The 18,577-nt window shown below is 38.4% G+C and overlaps 1 protein-coding gene and 1 non-coding gene across 2 annotated transcripts in view; both read right to left on the bottom strand.

The window, feature by feature from the left end:
- Window positions 1-503: 503 nt before the first annotated feature.
- LOC130835623 (phosphatidylinositol 3,4,5-trisphosphate 3-phosphatase TPTE2-like) overlaps window positions 504-18,577 on the bottom strand; it is a 48,222-nt gene continuing 30,148 nt past the window's right edge. The window contains exons 13-16 of the mRNA XM_057707235.1: window positions 17,798-17,877; window positions 9,553-9,648; window positions 8,153-8,223; window positions 504-2,737 (exon numbers count right to left, since the gene is read on the bottom strand). Coding sequence (XP_057563218.1) covers window positions 2,629-2,737; window positions 8,153-8,223; window positions 9,553-9,648; window positions 17,798-17,877 — 356 coding nt within the window. The 3' untranslated portion in view covers window positions 504-2,628. The remainder of the gene's footprint in view (window positions 2,738-8,152; window positions 8,224-9,552; window positions 9,649-17,797; window positions 17,878-18,577) is intronic.
- On the bottom strand, window positions 9,853-10,040 carry LOC130836027 (U2 spliceosomal RNA). The gene has a single exon (XR_009049092.1). It is a non-coding gene; the product is annotated as a U2 spliceosomal RNA (small nuclear RNA).

The following is an 18,577-nucleotide window of genomic DNA, read 5'->3' as shown; positions in this document are numbered from 1 at the left end:
CATTCAGCTTGGGCTAGATTGTTGAGAGCCTTGCCAATAAAAGGAAAGTCACTCAAATAATAAAGCCAACATAGGACTGTTTTCAAGGACAATTATGGCCTTAAGATACAGTGGCAGTGAAGGTACTTGGAATAAAATAGCACCTGCTATCAAAGAGAAAATGATAATTCCCTGTGGACACAGGACTAACCAGTGTCTATAATGAAGACGACCTTATTTCAGCGTTCCCCAAGCTTAGGTGAAGCTGATTGTGAGCATGGGTGGTGGATTTTAAAATCTAAATTGCTCTAGGCAAATATTTCCTTTGACTTCATTGATGATACACAAAAGCAAAGGTTGCTGAAGATGCTTTATCCTTCATGTCTACCAAGATTCTCTTACCCTCCCAGGTGCCATATATGTAATTAAAGCTCGAGCTCTGCATGGTGCTTGGAGTGAAAGAGAAAAGTGTGTGTTGGGGGTGGGAGGCTGCTGGTGTAAACATTTCTCTGGGTTTTATTTTTTAATTTTTTTTTAAGAACTTTTATTGCGATACAGTTAACAGACAATAAACAGCATACATTTAGAGGGTACAGTTTGGCATCCCAGTCTTCCCATTCATCCCCCCCCAACCCTCCCCACTTTCCCCACTTGGTGTCCACGTGTTTGTTCTCTACATCTGTGTCTATCTCTGCGTTGCATTTCCTCTTTCATAGTTGTTAGCACTTGCCTTATGTATTGAGGTGCTCCTATATTGGGTGCATATATATTTATAATGTTATCTCCTCTTCTTGGATGGATCCCTTGATCTTTATGTAATGTCCTTTCTTGTCTCTTGTAACAGTTTTTATTTCAAAGTCTATTTTATCTGATATGAGTATCACTACTCCAGCTTTCTTTTGATTTCCATCTGCATGGAATATCTTTTTCCATCCACTCACTTTCAGTCTGTATGTGTCCCTAGGTCTGAAGTGGGTCTCTTGTAGACAGCATATATATGGGTCTTGCTTTTGTATCCATTCAGCCAGTCTGTGTCTTTTGGTTGGTGCATTTAGTCCATTTACCTTCAAGGTAATTACTGATATGTATGTTCCTATTACCATTTTCCTAATTGTTTTGTTTTTGTTTTTGTAGGTCCTTTTCTTCTCTTCTGTTTTCTGCTTAGAGGAGTTCCTTTAGCATTTGTTGTAGGACTGGTTTGGTGGTGCTGAATTCTCTTAGCTGTTGCTTGTCTGTAAAGCTTTTGATATCTCCATCAAATTTGAATGAGATCCTTGCTGGGTAGAGTATTCTTGGATGTAGGTTCTTCCCTTTCATCATTTGAAATATATCCTGCCACTCCCTTCTGGCTTGCAGAGTTTCTGCTGAGAAATCAGCTGTTACCCTTATGGGAGTTCCCTTGTGTGTTATTTGTTGTTTTTTCCTTGTTGCTTTTAATAACATTTCTGTCTTTAATTTTTGTCAATTTGACTACTATATGTCTTGGCATGTTTCTCCTTGGGTTATCCTGCCTGGGACTCTCTGTGCTTCCTGCACTTGGGTAGATGTTTCCTTTCCCATGTTAGGGAAGTTTTCAACTATAATCTCTTCCAGTATTTTCTTGGGTCCTTTCTCTCTCTCTTCTCCTTCTGGGACCCCTATAATGCGAATGTTGGTGCATTTAACATTGTCCCAGAGGTCTCTCAGGCTGTCTTCAGTTCTTTTCATTCTTTTTTCCTTATTCTTTTCCTTATCAGTGATTATCACCATTCTGTCTTCCAGCTCACTTATTTGCCCTTCTGCCTCAGTTAATCTGCTGTTGGTTCCTTCTAGTGTATTTTTCATTTCAGTTATTGTGTTGCATATCTCTGTTTGTTTGCTCTTTAATTCTTCTAGGTCTTTGGTAAACTTTTCGATCTTTGCATCCAGTCTTTTTTCAAAGTCCTGGATCACCTTCACCATCATTATTCTGAATTCTTTTTCTGGAAGGGTGCCTATCTCCTCTTCATTTAGTTGTTTTTCTGGGGTTTTATCTTGTCCCTTCATCTGGTACAAAGTCCTCTGCTTTTTGATTTTCTCTGTCTTTCTGTGGCTGTGGTTTTCAGTTCCACAACATGAAATACTGCTGATACTGCTTGATTCTGCTGTCTGCCCTCTTGTGGAGGAAGGTATCTAAGAGCTCTGGGTTTTAAAACAGTCTCTGCTGCCATTCTAATGTTTGTTAACAGTTTGTAAATCAAGTAGAGGACGGAATTAGAAATTATCTAACAAATCCAAAATTACAAATATGAAAGCAGGAAATACATACTTGTCCAAAAAGATATAAGTAAATGAAATAAACCCACAGTACTGGGGGAAAATCAGTTTTTAAATGTTATTTCGATAGGAAAGTTTCATTTCTAAGTTCCTAAAAGTGATAACTAATGTTCCCATGTGCTGTTTCAAATTGATCTCAATATAGATGAAAACTGTGACATATATTCCTTAAAAAAAAAAATACTGCTATTGACATTCTCCCTTGTATATATTTAATAAATTTCTCAAGAACATATGTACATACATGTAAATATATCAGCAAAGAAACAGGTTTAAAAGATATAAATCTGTAGCCAGGATTGGGAAGCACATGATTCTAGCCTAAAAGGGGGACTACACTTAATCAGATACCAGTTACAGCTTCATGTCATCAAAATATACCTCGACTGCAAACTCTGGGCGATAAATTTTCCATGCTTTTGGTTTATGGGGATTGTCCAGTTCACTTCTTGAAAGATAAAGCCTAGAATAGGGAAAAAAAATTATATTTTAGGGCTAACAGAAAAGCCATGCTGTGGGGCACCCTTGCTGGAGCTTAAAAAAAACTCCTTGCTGGCCACCAGCCATTTCAGCCCTTCTGTCTCTAGTAGCTTTAAGCTCAACTCTTCCACTGTCTCTATTGAGACACAAAAAATTAGACCCTTCAGTAACCATGTGTTACTGATTCTTTCAATATTGTCTTTTATGGAATTAACATCTGAGTTTAGTAAGTTTCTGTAATGTGACAAATCAAACTAGACATGTATTAAAACCCAGTAATAAAACAACAGTTTTCTTTTACGTGACGAAGTTGGCATTCTGGGTGAATTAATAGTCTCATAATAAAACCAGCTTTACCAAGTGGTATGGAACTTTACATGTTAAATCTTCAAAAACTATAAAACTGAGGAGAAAAGCTTGTTGCCTCTCTTAATATGAAATGGTGTTTTGAAGGAAAAGACTGTGTCTTTTAGCAAGAACCACTTGTGAGAAGTAGCACCACATCAAGTTCCACCCCGATGTCAATTTGAGGGACTTTGCTCGTGTTTGGAGTCAGAATGTCCTGTCTGTACACATCCAGGGGGAAAATTGGTAAAAAATATTCCATCAAAGCCAAACCTCACTATATTGAAATCCATTAAATGTGTGTGCATTGCACGTGTGTAGGCCAGGTTTTCATTTACTGTCGCCTGGGTGGACTTGAGGTGGGATTAAATGCAGGCCACATATGAAGAAAAGGCTAGGATTGTGTGTCATGAACTATCAATTCATGCCACATACAATTGTGTATGTGATTCAAAACTCTCCTGTGTGATTTTTTTAATATTAGCTTTCCTTTTGTATTGGATGGTATGGTAATACTAATCTCAAGCTGTCAGCACCACAGAATAAAACAAGTGGAGAACCTCTAGACTTAGGAATGCATTTCAGATATGATAGAGGGTCTTCGGAATAATCTTCAAGTCAGTTAATTTTTAAAAACAGATTACCCAATTTAGTTATTAAAAAATCATTTTTAAGTGGGAGACTATTAATGATTTTTTTAAGCTCTTTATTGGAATATAATTGCTTTACACTCTTGTACCAGCCTGTAAGGTACACCAAAGTGAATCAGCTGTATTTAGACACATATCCCCATATCCCCTCCCTCCCGCAACTCCCCCCCACCCTCCCCATCCCGGCCCTCTAAGGCATCACCCATCATCAAGTTGATCTCCCTGTGTTATACATCAACTTCCCACTAGCTATCTATTTTACAGTTGGTAGTGTATATATGTCTTTGCTACTCTCTCACTTTGTCCCAGCTTCCCCTTTGCCCCCCATCCCCCCAAACCCCGTGTCCTCCAGTCGATTCTCTGCATCTGCATCCTTATTCTTGTCCTGTCACTGGGTTCCTCAGGACCTTTTTTTTAAGATTCTGTATATATAAGTTAGCATACAGTATTTGTTTTTCTCTTTCTGGCTTACTTCACTTTGTATGACAGACTCTAGGTCTATCCACCTCATTATATATAGCTCCATCTCATCCCTTTTTATAGCTGAGTAATATTCCATTGTATATATATGCCACATCTTCTTTATCCATTCATTTGTTGATGGGCATTTAGGTTGCTTCCATGTCCTGGCTATTGTAAATAGTGCTGCAATAAACATTACAGTACATGTTTCTTCTTGGATTGTGGTTTTCTCTGGGTATATGCCCAGTAATGGGATTACTGGATCATATGGTAGTTTTTAGTTTTTTAAGGAACCTCCAAACTGTTTTCCATAGTGGCTGTACCAACTTACAGTCCCACCAACAGTGCAGGAGAGTTCCCTTTTCTCTACACCCTCTCCAACATTTGTTGTTTCCAGATTTTGTGATGATGGCCATTCTGATTGGTGTGAGGTGATACCTCATTGTGGCTTTGACTTACATTTCTCTAATAATGAGTGATGTTGAGCATCTTTTCATGTGTTTGTTGGCCATCTGTAGGTCTTCTTTGGAGAAATGTCTATTTAGGTCTTCTGCCCATTTGTGGATTGGGTTATTAGCTTTTTTGGTATGAAGCTGCATGAGCTGCTTGTATATTTTGAAGATTAATCCTTTGTCTGTTGCTTCGTTGGCAAGTATTTTTTCCCATTCTGAGGGTTGCCTTCTTGTCTTTTTTATGGTTTCTTTCACTGTGCAAAAGCTTTTAAGTTTCACTAGGTCCCATTTGTTTATTCTTGATTTTATTTCCATGATTCTGGGAGGTGGGTCAATAAGGATCTTGCTTTGATGTATGTCATAGAGTGTTCTGCCTATGTTTTCCTCCAGGAGTTTTATAGTGTCTGGCCTTACATTTAGGTCTTTAATCCATTTTGAGTTTTTGTGTATGGTGTTAGGAAGTGTTCTAATTTCATTCTTTTTACATGTTGCTGTCCAATTTTCCCAGCACCACTTATTGAAGAGGCTGTCTTTTTTCCATTGTATATTCTCGCCTCCTTTGTCAAAGTTAAGTTGCCCATATGTGCTTGGGTTTACCTCTGAGTTCTCTACTCTGTTCCATTCTATTAGTGATTTTTTTAAGCTGTCTTCATTGGTACTTACTGTGCCTAACACCTTCTGTCCTAGATAAGTGTGTCAATCAGCTTTTAAACTAGCTGCAGCCTCCCTGTGGCATAGAATTTGGTGTTGGTCTGTCATCAGTGAATCAGCACGTACTGAGGACCTGCCATATTCAAGGCACTGAGCAGACTCCTATTCAACTTCCATGCGAGGGATTTGTAGCCACACTCAAGATCTGATGATAGTATGTTTTATTTTTTTATTTTTTTAAAGAACTTTTATTGAGATACAGTTAAGAGACAATAAACAGCATATATTTAGAGTGTACAATGTGGTATCCCAATCTCCCAATTCATTCCCCCCAACCCTCCCTGCTTTCCCTAGTTGGTGTCCATATGTTTGTTCTCTACATCTGCATCTCTACTTCTGCCCTGCAAACCAGTTGATTTGTACCATTTTTCTATAGTCCACATATATGTGTTAATATACGGTATTTGTTTTTCTCTTTCTGACTCATTTCACTCTGTATGCCAGTCTCTAGGTCCATCCATGTCTCTACATATGTTCCAGTTTGTCTACTAACTTTGGGTTTTGTTTGCTCTTCTTTCTCTGGTTTCTTTAGGTGTAAGTTTAGGTTGTTTGGGATCTTTCTTGTTCGTTGAGGTAGGAATGTATTGCTATGAACTTCCCTCTTAGAAGTGCCTTTGCTGCATCCCATAGGTTTTGAATCATTGTGTTTTCATTGTCATTTGTCTCTAGGTATTTTTTGATTTCTTCAGTGATCTCTTGGTTATTTAGTAGCGTATTGTTTAGCCTCCATGTGTTTGTGTTTTTTACAGTTTTTTTCCTGTAATTGATTTCTAATCTCAGTGTTGTGGTCAGAAAAGATGCTTGATACAATTTCAATTTTCTTCAATTTACCAAGGCTTGATTTATGACCCAAAATGTGATCTATCCTGGAGAATGTTCCATGTGCACTTGAGAAGAATGTGTAATCTGCTGTTTTTGGATGTAATGTCCTATAGATATCTATTAAATCAAGCTGATTTACTGTGTCATTTAAAGCTGGTGTTTCCTTATTAATTTTCTGTGTGATCTGTCCATTGGTGTCAGTGGGGTGTTAAAGTCCCCCACTATGATTGTTACTGTCGATTTCCTCTTTCATAGTTGTTAGCATTTGCCTTATGTATTGAGGTGCTCCTATATTGGGTGCATATATAATTGTTATCTCCTCTTCTTGGATGGATCCCTTGATCTTTATGTAATGTCCTTTCTTGTCTCTTGTAACAGTTTTTATTTCAAAGTCTATTTTATCTGAGTATCACTACTCCAGCTTTCTTTTGATTTCCATCTGCATGGAATATCTTCCTCCATCCCCTCACTTTCAGTCTGTATGTGTCCCTAGGTCTGAAGTGGGTCTCTTGTAGACAGCATATATATGGGTCTTGTTTTTGTATGCATTCAGCCAGTCTGTGTCTTTTGGTTGGTGCATTTAGTCTATTTTCATTCAAGGTAATTATATGTATGTTCCTATTACCATTTTCCTAATTGTTTTGTTTTTGTTTTTGTAGGTCCTTTTCTTCTGTTTCCTACTTAGAGGAGTTCCTTTAGCATTTGTTGTAGGACTGGTTTGGTGGTGCTGAATTCTCTTAGCTGTTGCTTGTCTGTAAAGCTTTTGATATCTCCATCAAATTTGAATGAGATCCTTGCTGGGTAGAGTATTCTTGGATGTAGGTTCTTCCCTTTCATCATTTGAAATATATCCTGCCACTCCCTTCTGGCTTGCAGAGTTTCTGCTGAGAAATCAGCTGTTACCCTTATGGGAGTTCCCTTGTGTGTTATTTGTTGTTTTTTCCTTGTTGCTTTTAATAACATTTCTGTCTTTAATTTTTGTCAATTTGACTACTATATGTCTTGGCATGTTTCTCCTTGGGTTATCCTGCCTGGGACTCTCTGTGCTTCCTGCACTTGGGTAGATGTTTCCTTTCCCATGTTAGGGAAGTTTTCAACTATAATCTCTTCCAGTATTTTCTTGGGTCCTTTCTCTCTCTCTTCTCCTTCTGGGACCCCTATAATGCGAATGTTGGTGCACTTAACATTGTCCCAGAGGTCTCTCAGGCTGTCTTCAGTTCTTTTCATTCTTTTTTCCTTATTCTTTTCCTTATCAGTGATTATCACCATTCTGTCTTCCAGCTCACTTATTTGCCCTTCTGCCTCAGTTAATCTGCTGTTGGTTCCTTCTAGTGTATTTTTCATTTCAGTTATTGTGTTGCATATCTCTGTTTGTTTGCTCTTTAATTCTTCTAGGTCTTTGGTAAACTTTTCGATCTTTGCATCCAGTCTTTTTTCAAAGTCCTGGATCATCTTCACCATCATTATTCTGAATTCTTTTTCTGGAAGGGTGCTTATCTCCTCTTCATTTAATTGTTTTTCTGGGGTTGTATCTTGTCCCTTCATCTGGTACAAAGTCCTCTGCTTTTTGATTTTCTCTGTCTTTCTGTGGCTGTGGTTTTCAGTTCCACAACATGAAATACTGCTGATACTGCTTGATTCTGCTGTCTGCCCTCTTGTGGAGGAAGCTATCTAGGAGGCTCATGGGTGCTTCCTGATGGGAGGGACTGGACAGTATGTTTTATAATGCAGTCCTATGGCATGGACCTTGAGGATGATGCAACATTGGGTCTCAAAAAGAGCCACATGTTTAAAATAACCAGATCACAATAAGTAAGTTCTTCATTAAGAACGGTAACTCAAGGATTTTTTGGTTTCTATAAGTTGGGCTATGGTAATTAGCAAAAGATGTGTCATCACCCCTTACACAGACATTGGAGACAAAGCTGTTTCTACTGGATTATACCATAATCATACCTGTTATTTTGTATAAAAGATGTATGGAACCAAAAGAAAAACGAACAGTTGTCATAGTATCTAGGAAGGTCCTAAAAAAGATGTGGTTAAAAAAAAAAAGATTAGTTCTTAGTATCCATTTTACTGTGAAAAGTAATCATTCCAAAGGGATTAAAGTTCCTTCATTTATTCATTTATATGTTCATCAAATAGTTGTAGCTGTTAAGTATGCAGCATTTATAGTCAACATTATACTCAAGACACCAAGGAGGAGACTTTAAGATTGCTGTTGCTTTCTCTTGCTGTTTCTAGCACAATTTTCAAGGAAATGTATTTTCTCTAAGATAGTTATTTTTAAAGTTAGACACTGGTCTTTTAATCTTAGACAGTGCTATAAACAGTATCTACTAAGGACTAATGTCTATTTCTATCCCAATATATCATCCGTTTCTACAAGGAGCAGCTATATTGGATAATTAACCACTATTGGTGGTGACAGAAATACGTAAAATTTCTGAAAGTGCTTTCATCTGATGACCAGTGAAGATCACCAAGGCCAGACATCACCAGCATCCCCTTGGCTAGTGTCCCTACACCAGTGCTTCTGCTTAGAGACCACTGATTGTGAGAGTTTGGACTGGCTCCATTGTGCAAGGGGGAACCATCTAATATGGGAGCCAGCCAGGTCACTTGCTTCAACACATTTACAATTTCAAACTAGGTAAATCCCGCCCCCCCCCCCCCCCCCCCCGCAGGGAGCAAGCAGGGGATGAAGGTGGGCACAGGACATGAACTTTAAATTGAACAACATAGTTACTTGCTGGCAGTTCCAGTGGATGATTTAATAGGAAAATGAATTAAAACTATTGAGGCTTAGAAATGTGCTATATACAGAATAATCAGACATACATTTGATAACTGGTCAGCATAAATTACACCCTTATGACAGAGTCATGACAATGGCAGACATTCTTTTTCATAGATATTGGATTAAAGATACTATTTTAAATGAATTAGACATCAATTGAGAGGAAAGCAATCTCCCTCACTTTATTTTATAAGTGATGGGAGCAATGTCTTTTAAAGATACAAACCAAAAATATCACTGCTCTGTAGTAAGACATACCTTAATTTTTTAAACAGTCCTGGTTTTTGTGTTTTTTTCTTATTCAGAAATTAATACACGCAAATTGTATAGAATTTAGAGAACAAATCAGCCAAAAAATGTTTAATTACATATTTTCTTTTTTTAAAAATTGTTCGTTTTAGAAACCTGACTTGTTTTTCTCCCCCTCCCTGACTAGGGGTTGACATCTCCTGTCATCTTCCTTGCTGGGAATTATAGCAGAGGAAATCCCAAACCAGAATCATTCAAAAGGCTAGACAAGATGTATAGCATAGGTTGTTTCTTGATTACTCACCGAAGAAGAGAGAAATTTCACTTTCACCTCATCATACAGAAGCGGACAGTTGCATAGATTAATTATTACTCTGTCTGTTTCAGCATCATGAACTACCTGTGGATGAACACATGGACTTCAGAACCATAAACCTAGCTGATGATGAGACAACAGTGAAGTTCATGTTCACTTATTGAGGCTTCTTATATTTAATCAAGTACTCTTGGTCTCATAGCCCAATGACTACATGTAGAAATGTTCACCTTTATTTCTGTACAGTGGCAATACTGTTGTGTACATTTTTAATAGGCCAGCATGGTTGAGGGTTATGGTAGGGCATTGTTGAAAAGCAAAGTATTCCATTTTCTACTAGACTTGAATGAAGCAAACATTACTGTTGAATGTGTGTCACCTGATTTTCATATGTTGGAAATACATAAGAAGCTCAATTTTCAAGCTCATATGCACATTCACTACACTTGATCTTAGCCAAAAGGCCGAGAAGTGATCTCATATGCACATTCAAAAAGCAATGCCTAGATGCTCACATTTTACCAAAAATGTGTTTGCTGATGGGGTCGTAGGCCTTGTCTGTAACAGACTGCTAAATGGAGTGACCAAAGGTAGGCCAAGTTTCTGAAATGAATGACTTTGAAGCTTTACTGACTGTTACTGATACACTCTTGTATGATAATGACACGATGCAAAAGGTCTAGGCTAGGCCCTGTGAAAAATACAAAAGAAAGTGAAGACTCAGTTGATGCTTCAGGGAGTAAAACATAAGGAACAACTGCAGAATGGCATGTAATTACGTGTCAAGTTGTATGATGAAGACTAAGCATGCTGTTGTGTGCTTTAAGGAGGTTAATAGGAGGTGTAGAATCCGAGGAGGTAGAAACTGAGATGGGCATGGGAGGATTTGCATAAATGAAGAGGAGCACTGAGGCGGGATGAAGATGGTGGAGTAGGAAGATGCTGGGCTCACCTGCTCCCACGGACACACCAAATCCACAACTACATATGGAACAACTCTGAAAATGACCTGAAGACTAGCAGAACAGCTCTTCTACAACCAAGGATATAAAGAAAAAACAACAACACATTGAGACAGGTAGGAGAGCAGAGATGTGGTCTCATCAGGACCCATACCCTCAGCACGGCTACCTACAAGCAGGAGGGGATCTCACAGACGCGGAGGTTCTCCCTAAGGAGAGAGGCGTTTGAGTCCCACACCAGGCACCCCAACCCTGGGGAGCTGCACCAGGAAGATGAGCCCCCATAACATCTGATTTTGAAAACCAGCAGGGCTTGTATCAAGGAGAGCAGGAGGGCTGTAGGAAACCAAGATTCCACTCTTAAAGGGCATGTGTACAAACTCACTTTGAGTCCTGGGCAGAGGCAGGCAGCACGTTGAAAAGTGCCTAGGCCATGTGTGAAGTACATTCATTAACTTTAGGATAAGTGCCAAAGGGGCAGAAACTTCCTCTGGGGAATAAAGTGCTGGCAGGCATCATTTAAAAAATTCTCCCTCTACCTACTTGGCTCAGTACTGGCAGGTGCCACTTCAAACGTTTGCCATCTACCTTGCAAGCACTGCTCACCCCACTCTGGCATTCCCCTGCAGACCTGCCCTGCCCAAAGCAGCTACCATCAGCTTGCACCTCTCCAAAGCAGCGGCCACCCTGTCACACCCAGCGGGAGTCCTTGGCTGGTTATAGCCTCCCCCTTCCCCTACAAAGAAGCCCCCACCCTGGGGGGCCAACCCCACTCACAACTGGGACCAACCGTGCCCATCAGTGAACCCGCAGCAGTTGTGGCCAGGCCTCACAGGCAGCTGGCTTGGGGGCCACCCCATCCACTGGTGTGACTGCAGCACGGAAAAACAGGAGGGTACATGCAGCCCACACAGAAAACATCCCTGGCTCTGGTGATTCGCAGGGATTGCTCTTCTGGGCCGCACAGGACACCTACATAAGGTCACTTCTTCAAAACTGGAAGATGTAGCTAGTCTACCTAATACACAGAAACAGACTCAGAGAGGGAAAATGAGACAGGAATATGTTCCAAATGAAAGAACAAGACAAAACCTCAGAAAAAGAACAAAATGGATGTAAGTATTCATCCTGATTAAATATTCAAAGTAATGCCCATAAAGATAGCCAGCAAACTTGGAAGAAGCGTGAACACAGAACTTCAACAAAGAGATATAAAAACTAATCAGAGCTGAGGAATACAATAACTGAAAGGAGCAATGCACTAGATAGAACCAAGAGCATATTAGGTGCAAATGAATGGAAAAACAACTAGTTACATAGAAGGGAACCCCCATAAGACTAGCAGCTGATTTTTTAGCAGAAACTTTACAGGCCATAAGGGAGTGGCACAATATATTCAAGGTACAGAGAGGAAAAAACAACTAAGAATATTCTATCTGGCAAGGTTACTGTTCAGAATTAAAGGAGTGATAAAGTTTCTCCAACAAGCAGAATCTACAGGCGTTTACCACTAAACCAGTCGTATAAGAAATGTTAAAAGGACTCCTTTAAGCAAAAAAGAAAAGACCCTAACTAGAAATCAGAAAATATGTAAAAGGAAAAATCTCCCTGGTAAAAGCAAACATACAGTAAAGGCAGTGGATTAACCATTTACAAAGGTTATAAGGTTCAAAGACAAAAGTTGTAAGATCAACTATAACTACGAGGGTGTCAGAAATTATCTGCACTCTGGTTATAATAAAACTTCTATAAATTCTACAGCCAGAGTGCGGATAATTTTTGACTCACCCTCATACAATAATTAGTTGATATGCAAAATAAAAATGTAAAATGTGTCAAAAAAATAAAACATGGAGTAGGGTGAGTAAAAATGTTTTTAGAATGCATTTGAACTTAAGTGATCATCAACTTAAAATAGACTGCTATACACATATGCTGTTATACATGAACCTCAAGTTAACCACAAACCAAAAACAAAGAAAAAGTGATTCAAACATAATACTAAAGTCATCAAGTCACAAAGGAAGAGAGCAAGAGAGGAAGGAACATAGAACTGCAGAACAACCAGAGAACAATTAACAAAATGGTATTAAGTACAACCTATCAATAATTACTTTAAATGGGCTAAATTCTCCAATCAAAAGACACAGGGTGACTGAATGGATTTAAAAAAAAAAGACCTATCTGTACACTGCCTGCAAGAGATTCACTTCAGATTTAAAGACACACAGACTGAAAGTGAAGGGATAGAAAAGATATTCCATGCAAACAAAGAGTTGGGGTAACAATACTTAGACAAAATAGACTTTAAAACAAAGGCTGTAAGACAGCTACATGTAAAAGAACATTCTCTAACATCATGTATAAAAATAAAATGGATTAAAGACCTAAATGTAAGACAGGATACTATAAAACTCCTAGAGGAAAACATAGGCAGAAAACTCTTTGATGTGAATTGTAGCAATAAGTCTTTGGATCTGTCTCCTAAATCAAAGGAAACAAAAGCAAAATTAAACAAATGGGACTCAGTTAAACATACAAGCTTTCGCACAGCAAAGGAAACCACTGACAAAATGAAGACAACCTACTGAATGGGAGAAAATATTTGCAAATGATATGACTGGTAAGGGGATAATATCCAAAATATATAAGCAGCTCCTACAACTCAACATTAGAAACAAAACAACAAGAAACCCAATTAAAAAATGGGCAGAAGATCTGAATAGACATTTTTCCAGAGAGGACATGCACATGGCCAACAGGCACATGAAAAGATGCTCAACATTGTTAATCATCAGATAAATGCAAATTAAAACCATAATGAGATATTACCTCAAACCTGTCAGAATGGCTATCATCAAGAAGACAAATAACAAATGTTGGCAAGGATGTAGAAAAAAGGAACTCTTCATACGCTGTTGGTGGGAAGGTAAGTTGGTGCAGCCACTGTGGCAAACAGTATGGAGGTTTCTCAAAAAAACAAAAAACAGAACTATCATATGACCCAGCAACGCACTCCTGGGTATGTATACAGAAAAAAACCCACTAATTCAAAAAGATACGTGTACCCCAATGTTTACAGCAGCATTATTTACAATTGCCAAGATATGGAAGCAACCTAAGTGTCCACCAACAGATGGATGGATAAAGAAGATGTGGTATGTGTGTGTGTGTGTGTGTATGTATGTCACACTACTACTCAGTGGAATACTACTCAGCCATAAAAAAAGAACAATTTGCTGTTTGCAACAACATGGATGGACTTCGAGGGTATTATGCTAAGTGAAATAAGTCAGAGAGAGAGAAATACTGTATGATATCCCTTATATGTGGAACATAAAAAATAAACTAGTGAATATAACAAAAGAAACGGACTCACAGATATAAAAAAGCAGCTAGTGGTTACCAGTGTGGAGAGGGAAGCAGGGGAGAGCACCATAGGGGTAGGGGACTAAGAGGTACAAATTATTATGTATAAAATAAATCAGCTACAAGGATATATTGTATAACAGGGAATATAGCCAATATTTTATAATAACCGTAAATTATTACCTTTAAAAATTGCGAATCACTATGTTGTACACCTGTAACTTATGTACTATTGTCCATCAACTATACTTCAATTTAAAAAATCCCCCAAAATAAACAATTTTTAAAAACAAAGGCAGTAACGGGAGACCAAAAAAAAAAAAAAAGGCATTACATAATGATAAAGGGATCAATCCAAGAAGAGTATATAACACCCATAGATATTTATGCACCCAACACAGGCAAACCTAAATATGTAAAGCTAATATTAACAGAAATAGAAGAGAAATTGACAGTAATGCAATAATAGTAGGGACTTTAACGCCCCACTTACAGCAATAAACAGATCATCCAGGCAGAAAATCAATAAGGAAACACTCGCTTTTGATGATATGTCAAACCAAATGAACTTAATAGACATATAAAAAACATTCCACCCCCAAACAGCAGAATATACATTCTTTTTAAGTGTACATGGAACACTCTTCAGGAAAGATCACATGGTAGGCCACAAAAACAAGTCTCAATAAATTTAAGATTAAAATCATATCAAGTAGCTTTTCTGACCACAACAGTATCAAACTTGAAATCAACTATAAGAAGAAAACTAGGAAAAAACCCACAAACGTGGAGACTAAACAACATGCTACTAAACAATCCAATGGGTCACTAAAGAAATCAAAGAGAAAATTTTAAAATGCCTTAAGACAAATGAAAATGGAAACACATTCCAAAATCTCTGGGACACAGCAAAAGGAGTTATAGAAAGCAAATTCATAGCAATACAGACCAACATGAAGAAACAAGAAAAATCTCAATCTAACCTTAGACCTAAAGGAAGTAGAAAAAGAACAAAGCAAGCCTGAAGTTAGTAGAATGGAAAAAAATTGTAAAGATCAGAACAGAAACAGAGATTTAAAAAAATAGAAAAGATCATTGAAAATAATAACTGGTTCTTCGAAAAGATAAAATTGACAAACCTTTATCCAGACTCATCAAGAAAAAAAGAGAGGGCCCAAATAAATCAGAAATGAAAGACAAGTTACAACTGATACCACAGAAATACGAAAAATCTTAAGAAACTATACCAACAAATTTGAAAACCTAGGAGAAATAAATTCCTAGAAACATACAATCTTCCAAAACTGAATCACGAAGAAATAGAAAATCTGAATAGACTACTAATAATGATATTGAATCAGTAGTCAAAAAAACTCCCGATAAACAAAAGTCCAGGACCAGACCGATTCACAGGTGAATTCTACCAAACATTTAAAGAAGAGTAAATACCTATCCTTCAGCAAAATATTCCAAAAAATTGAAGAGGAAGGAAAGCTTCCAAACTCATACCCCGTGAGGCCAGCATTACCTTGATACCAAAACCAAAGACACTACAAAAAAAAAAAGAAAATTATATGCCAATATCCTTGATGAACACAGATGTAAAAATCTTCGAAATGTTAGCAAACCAAATTCAACAATACATTGAAAGAATCATACACCAGACCAAGTAGGATTTATTCCGGGGAGGCAAAGATGGTTCAACATCTGTAAGTGAAATCCATGTGATGTATCACATTCACACAGGATAGAACTCATGGTCATCTCCACAGATGCAGAAAAAGCATTTGATAAAATTTAACACCCATTTATTTATAAAATGGGAGTTATAAAAACCCCCAACTAAGTGGGTATAGAGGGAACGTACCTCAACAAGATAAAAAGGCTCTATGTGATGAACCCACAGCTAACATTATACTCAGGGTTGATAAGCTGAAAGCTTTTCCTTAAGATCAGGAACAAGACTAGGATGCCTACTCTTGCTGCTTGTATTCAACCAAGTATCAGAGGTCCTAGCCACAGCAATTAGAAAAAAATAAAACACATCTAAATTGGAAAGGAAGAAGTAAAACTGTCACTATTTGCTGGTGACATGGTACTATATCTAGGACATGCTAAAGATGCCACCAAAAAACTATTAGAATAAATGAATTCAGTAAAGCTGCAGGATACAAATTTTTTTTAATAAATCTGTTGTTTTTTCTGTTTTCGTTTTTGTTTTTAATTTAATCAATTAATTTAGGCTGCTCCAGATCTGAGTTGCGGCACATGGGATCTTTGCTGCGGCATGCGGACTCTTACTTCAGGCACGCGGGATCTAGTTCCCCGACCAGGGATCAAACCTGGGCCCCCTGCATTGGGAGCTTGGAGTCTTACCCACTGGACCACCAGAGAAGTCCCCAGGACACAAAATTAATGTATAGAAATCTGTTGCATTTCAATACACTAATAACAACTATCAGAAAGAGAAATTAAGAAAATCCCTTTTAAAATTGCATCAAAAAGAATACCTCGGACTAAGTGTAACCAAGAAAGTGAAAGACCTGCACTCTGAAAACTATAAGACGATGAAAAGATGTAAATGTGACAGAAATAAATGGAAAGATACGCTGTGCTCATGCTTATTGCACGGCCCTATGTACTGCACTGTATAAGGAGAAAGAAAAGGTAAGGAGACCAACTGTAGACATCTAGGCATGAGCAAATGAGGTCCTGGATTAGGGAGTGGCAGCGGGAAGCAGACAGGAAGGGAGCGAATGAAGAGAGAGATTCCAGGGGTGTAATCCGCAGAACTGATGGCTAACTGGATTTAGGACCGTGGCAAAGAGAGAATCAAAGATACTGCCAAATCTGAAAGCCTGAGAGAATGCTGGCGCCATTTGCAGAAGCAGACGAAAAGTTCCTTTGATCAATTTGGATTGACAACTGCGTTGGAATTGTTGGGGTAAAGAAATGTCCACATTGCAGCTCCTGCATCTACCAGGCGGTCAGGGCTCAGAAACATGTACTGCGTGGATGAAAGAAAATATTATAATTTAAAGTAGGGGAATGGATGTGCAGAACGAAGAAGAGAGTATGTGTGCAGATAAGAAGAGAGAGCCAGGGATCAGGCCTGGGGGGAGGGCCCCCGGGGTGGGGCGGGGGAGGGGAGTTAAAAAGAAAGAAAAGGAGAGGTAACAGGAGAACCAGAGACCAAAGCCTGAGAAAGAATTTTTAAAGTTTCTACTTCTTACATCCATGAAGGAAGCTTTCCTATTTCTCCAGGAAAGGTCTGCAGTCTTAACCATTTCTTCAACGTTTAAGAAAACTAACTACCCGGTCCTATTGCTTTGGGATGCCTCCCCCAGCCACACACCTGTATTGTTTCTCAGTGCAGTCCCACGGGATAGCTGAGTTAGAATCACTTGGGACCTTGCTAAGTCTAGAGATTCCTGGGCATCTTTCCAGATTTCCTGAATCATACTTTGGGGGTATAACCTAGGAATCTGCATCTCTACCAGTCTACAGGTGATTTTCATGCAAATTAAAATTTCAGAATCAGTGCCATATGATAAAATGACCAAGAAGAACAGAATATGGCTAAAAGTGGCCAGATACATGAATTTAAAACTCTGATAGATTCCTGAGAACATCCTTGGCATTTGTGGAAAAGTAAAAGGCGAAGCACCACTCCTGAACTGAAAGTATATTCTGGGAAACACCCTGAAAACTACTGTGAACAATAAACTTAACTCTTGACTCAAATCCAAACCCAGGGACACCAAGTTGGATGGTAACCAGAAAGCCACACGGCCTCTCCCCGTGGTGAGCGCTGAGCAACAGTCTGGGGAGGGCGACGTGCTGATTTGACATTGAGACTTAAGACAAACACCAGAATTTTCAGTTCACATGCTTTCTCTTACCCTACAGTTTTGGGAAGCAGAACAGAAAAAGACAGGCTTTCGTTGCATTATTATTTGTACTTTTAGATCATTTCCATTGCCTGTTCCAACACCTGAATGAAATTAAAAAGTTAGGCTGGTTAGAGCAAAGATCAAAATGTCTCACCAATTAACCATATGGATTAAAAAGAGAAAAAATTATCCCAGCTAACGAGTCGATATTGAATCATTTAGATCCTGCATGGAGTTTGTCTTTGAAAGAAAAAGTTTCAGGTCCAATTCTGTGCCCTAAAGCAGAACTTACAACGCTGAAGGAAAAAACAGACATAGTTCAGCTTCTAAGATTTAGAATCCCATCACTTCACCTTTCTAGAAAAAAAAGAATTAGGGAAGGGGGCCAGCAACCTCTCTTGCAGATGTGTTGCTTTCTTCAGACTTCTGATCATGATGTCTTAATAATAGTTTAAATTCCTCTTGCCCTAGTTTAAGTCCAGTTTATGGAAAATATAGGATTGCTGTTATCCAAACATACCTGCTGTGTTCAGTAGATATTTACAGACAGTTTTTCCCCTCCCCCTGTTTTGTTTTGTTTTGTTTTTTCAATTTAATTGACCCACTTATTTTAGCATTTCCTCAAAGGGCTGGTTTCTCATGCCTCCAATTAATTTTTCTTGCTTTCCTTTTAACCCTGCCTACTTCACTTAAATATGCACAGAACTAAAGGAACAAAACTAAAACGAATAAAGTCACATATTCATCATTCTCGACTGTTATATCGTTTGTTTTGTGTTCCTTTAAACT

Source organism: Hippopotamus amphibius, chromosome 14, assembly GCF_030028045.1.
Source record: "Hippopotamus amphibius kiboko isolate mHipAmp2 chromosome 14, mHipAmp2.hap2, whole genome shotgun sequence".
NCBI lineage: Eukaryota > Metazoa > Chordata > Mammalia > Artiodactyla > Hippopotamidae > Hippopotamus > Hippopotamus amphibius.
The sequence above is the reverse complement of the archived record's forward strand: the minus strand, read 5'-3'. Positions and strand labels throughout refer to the sequence as shown.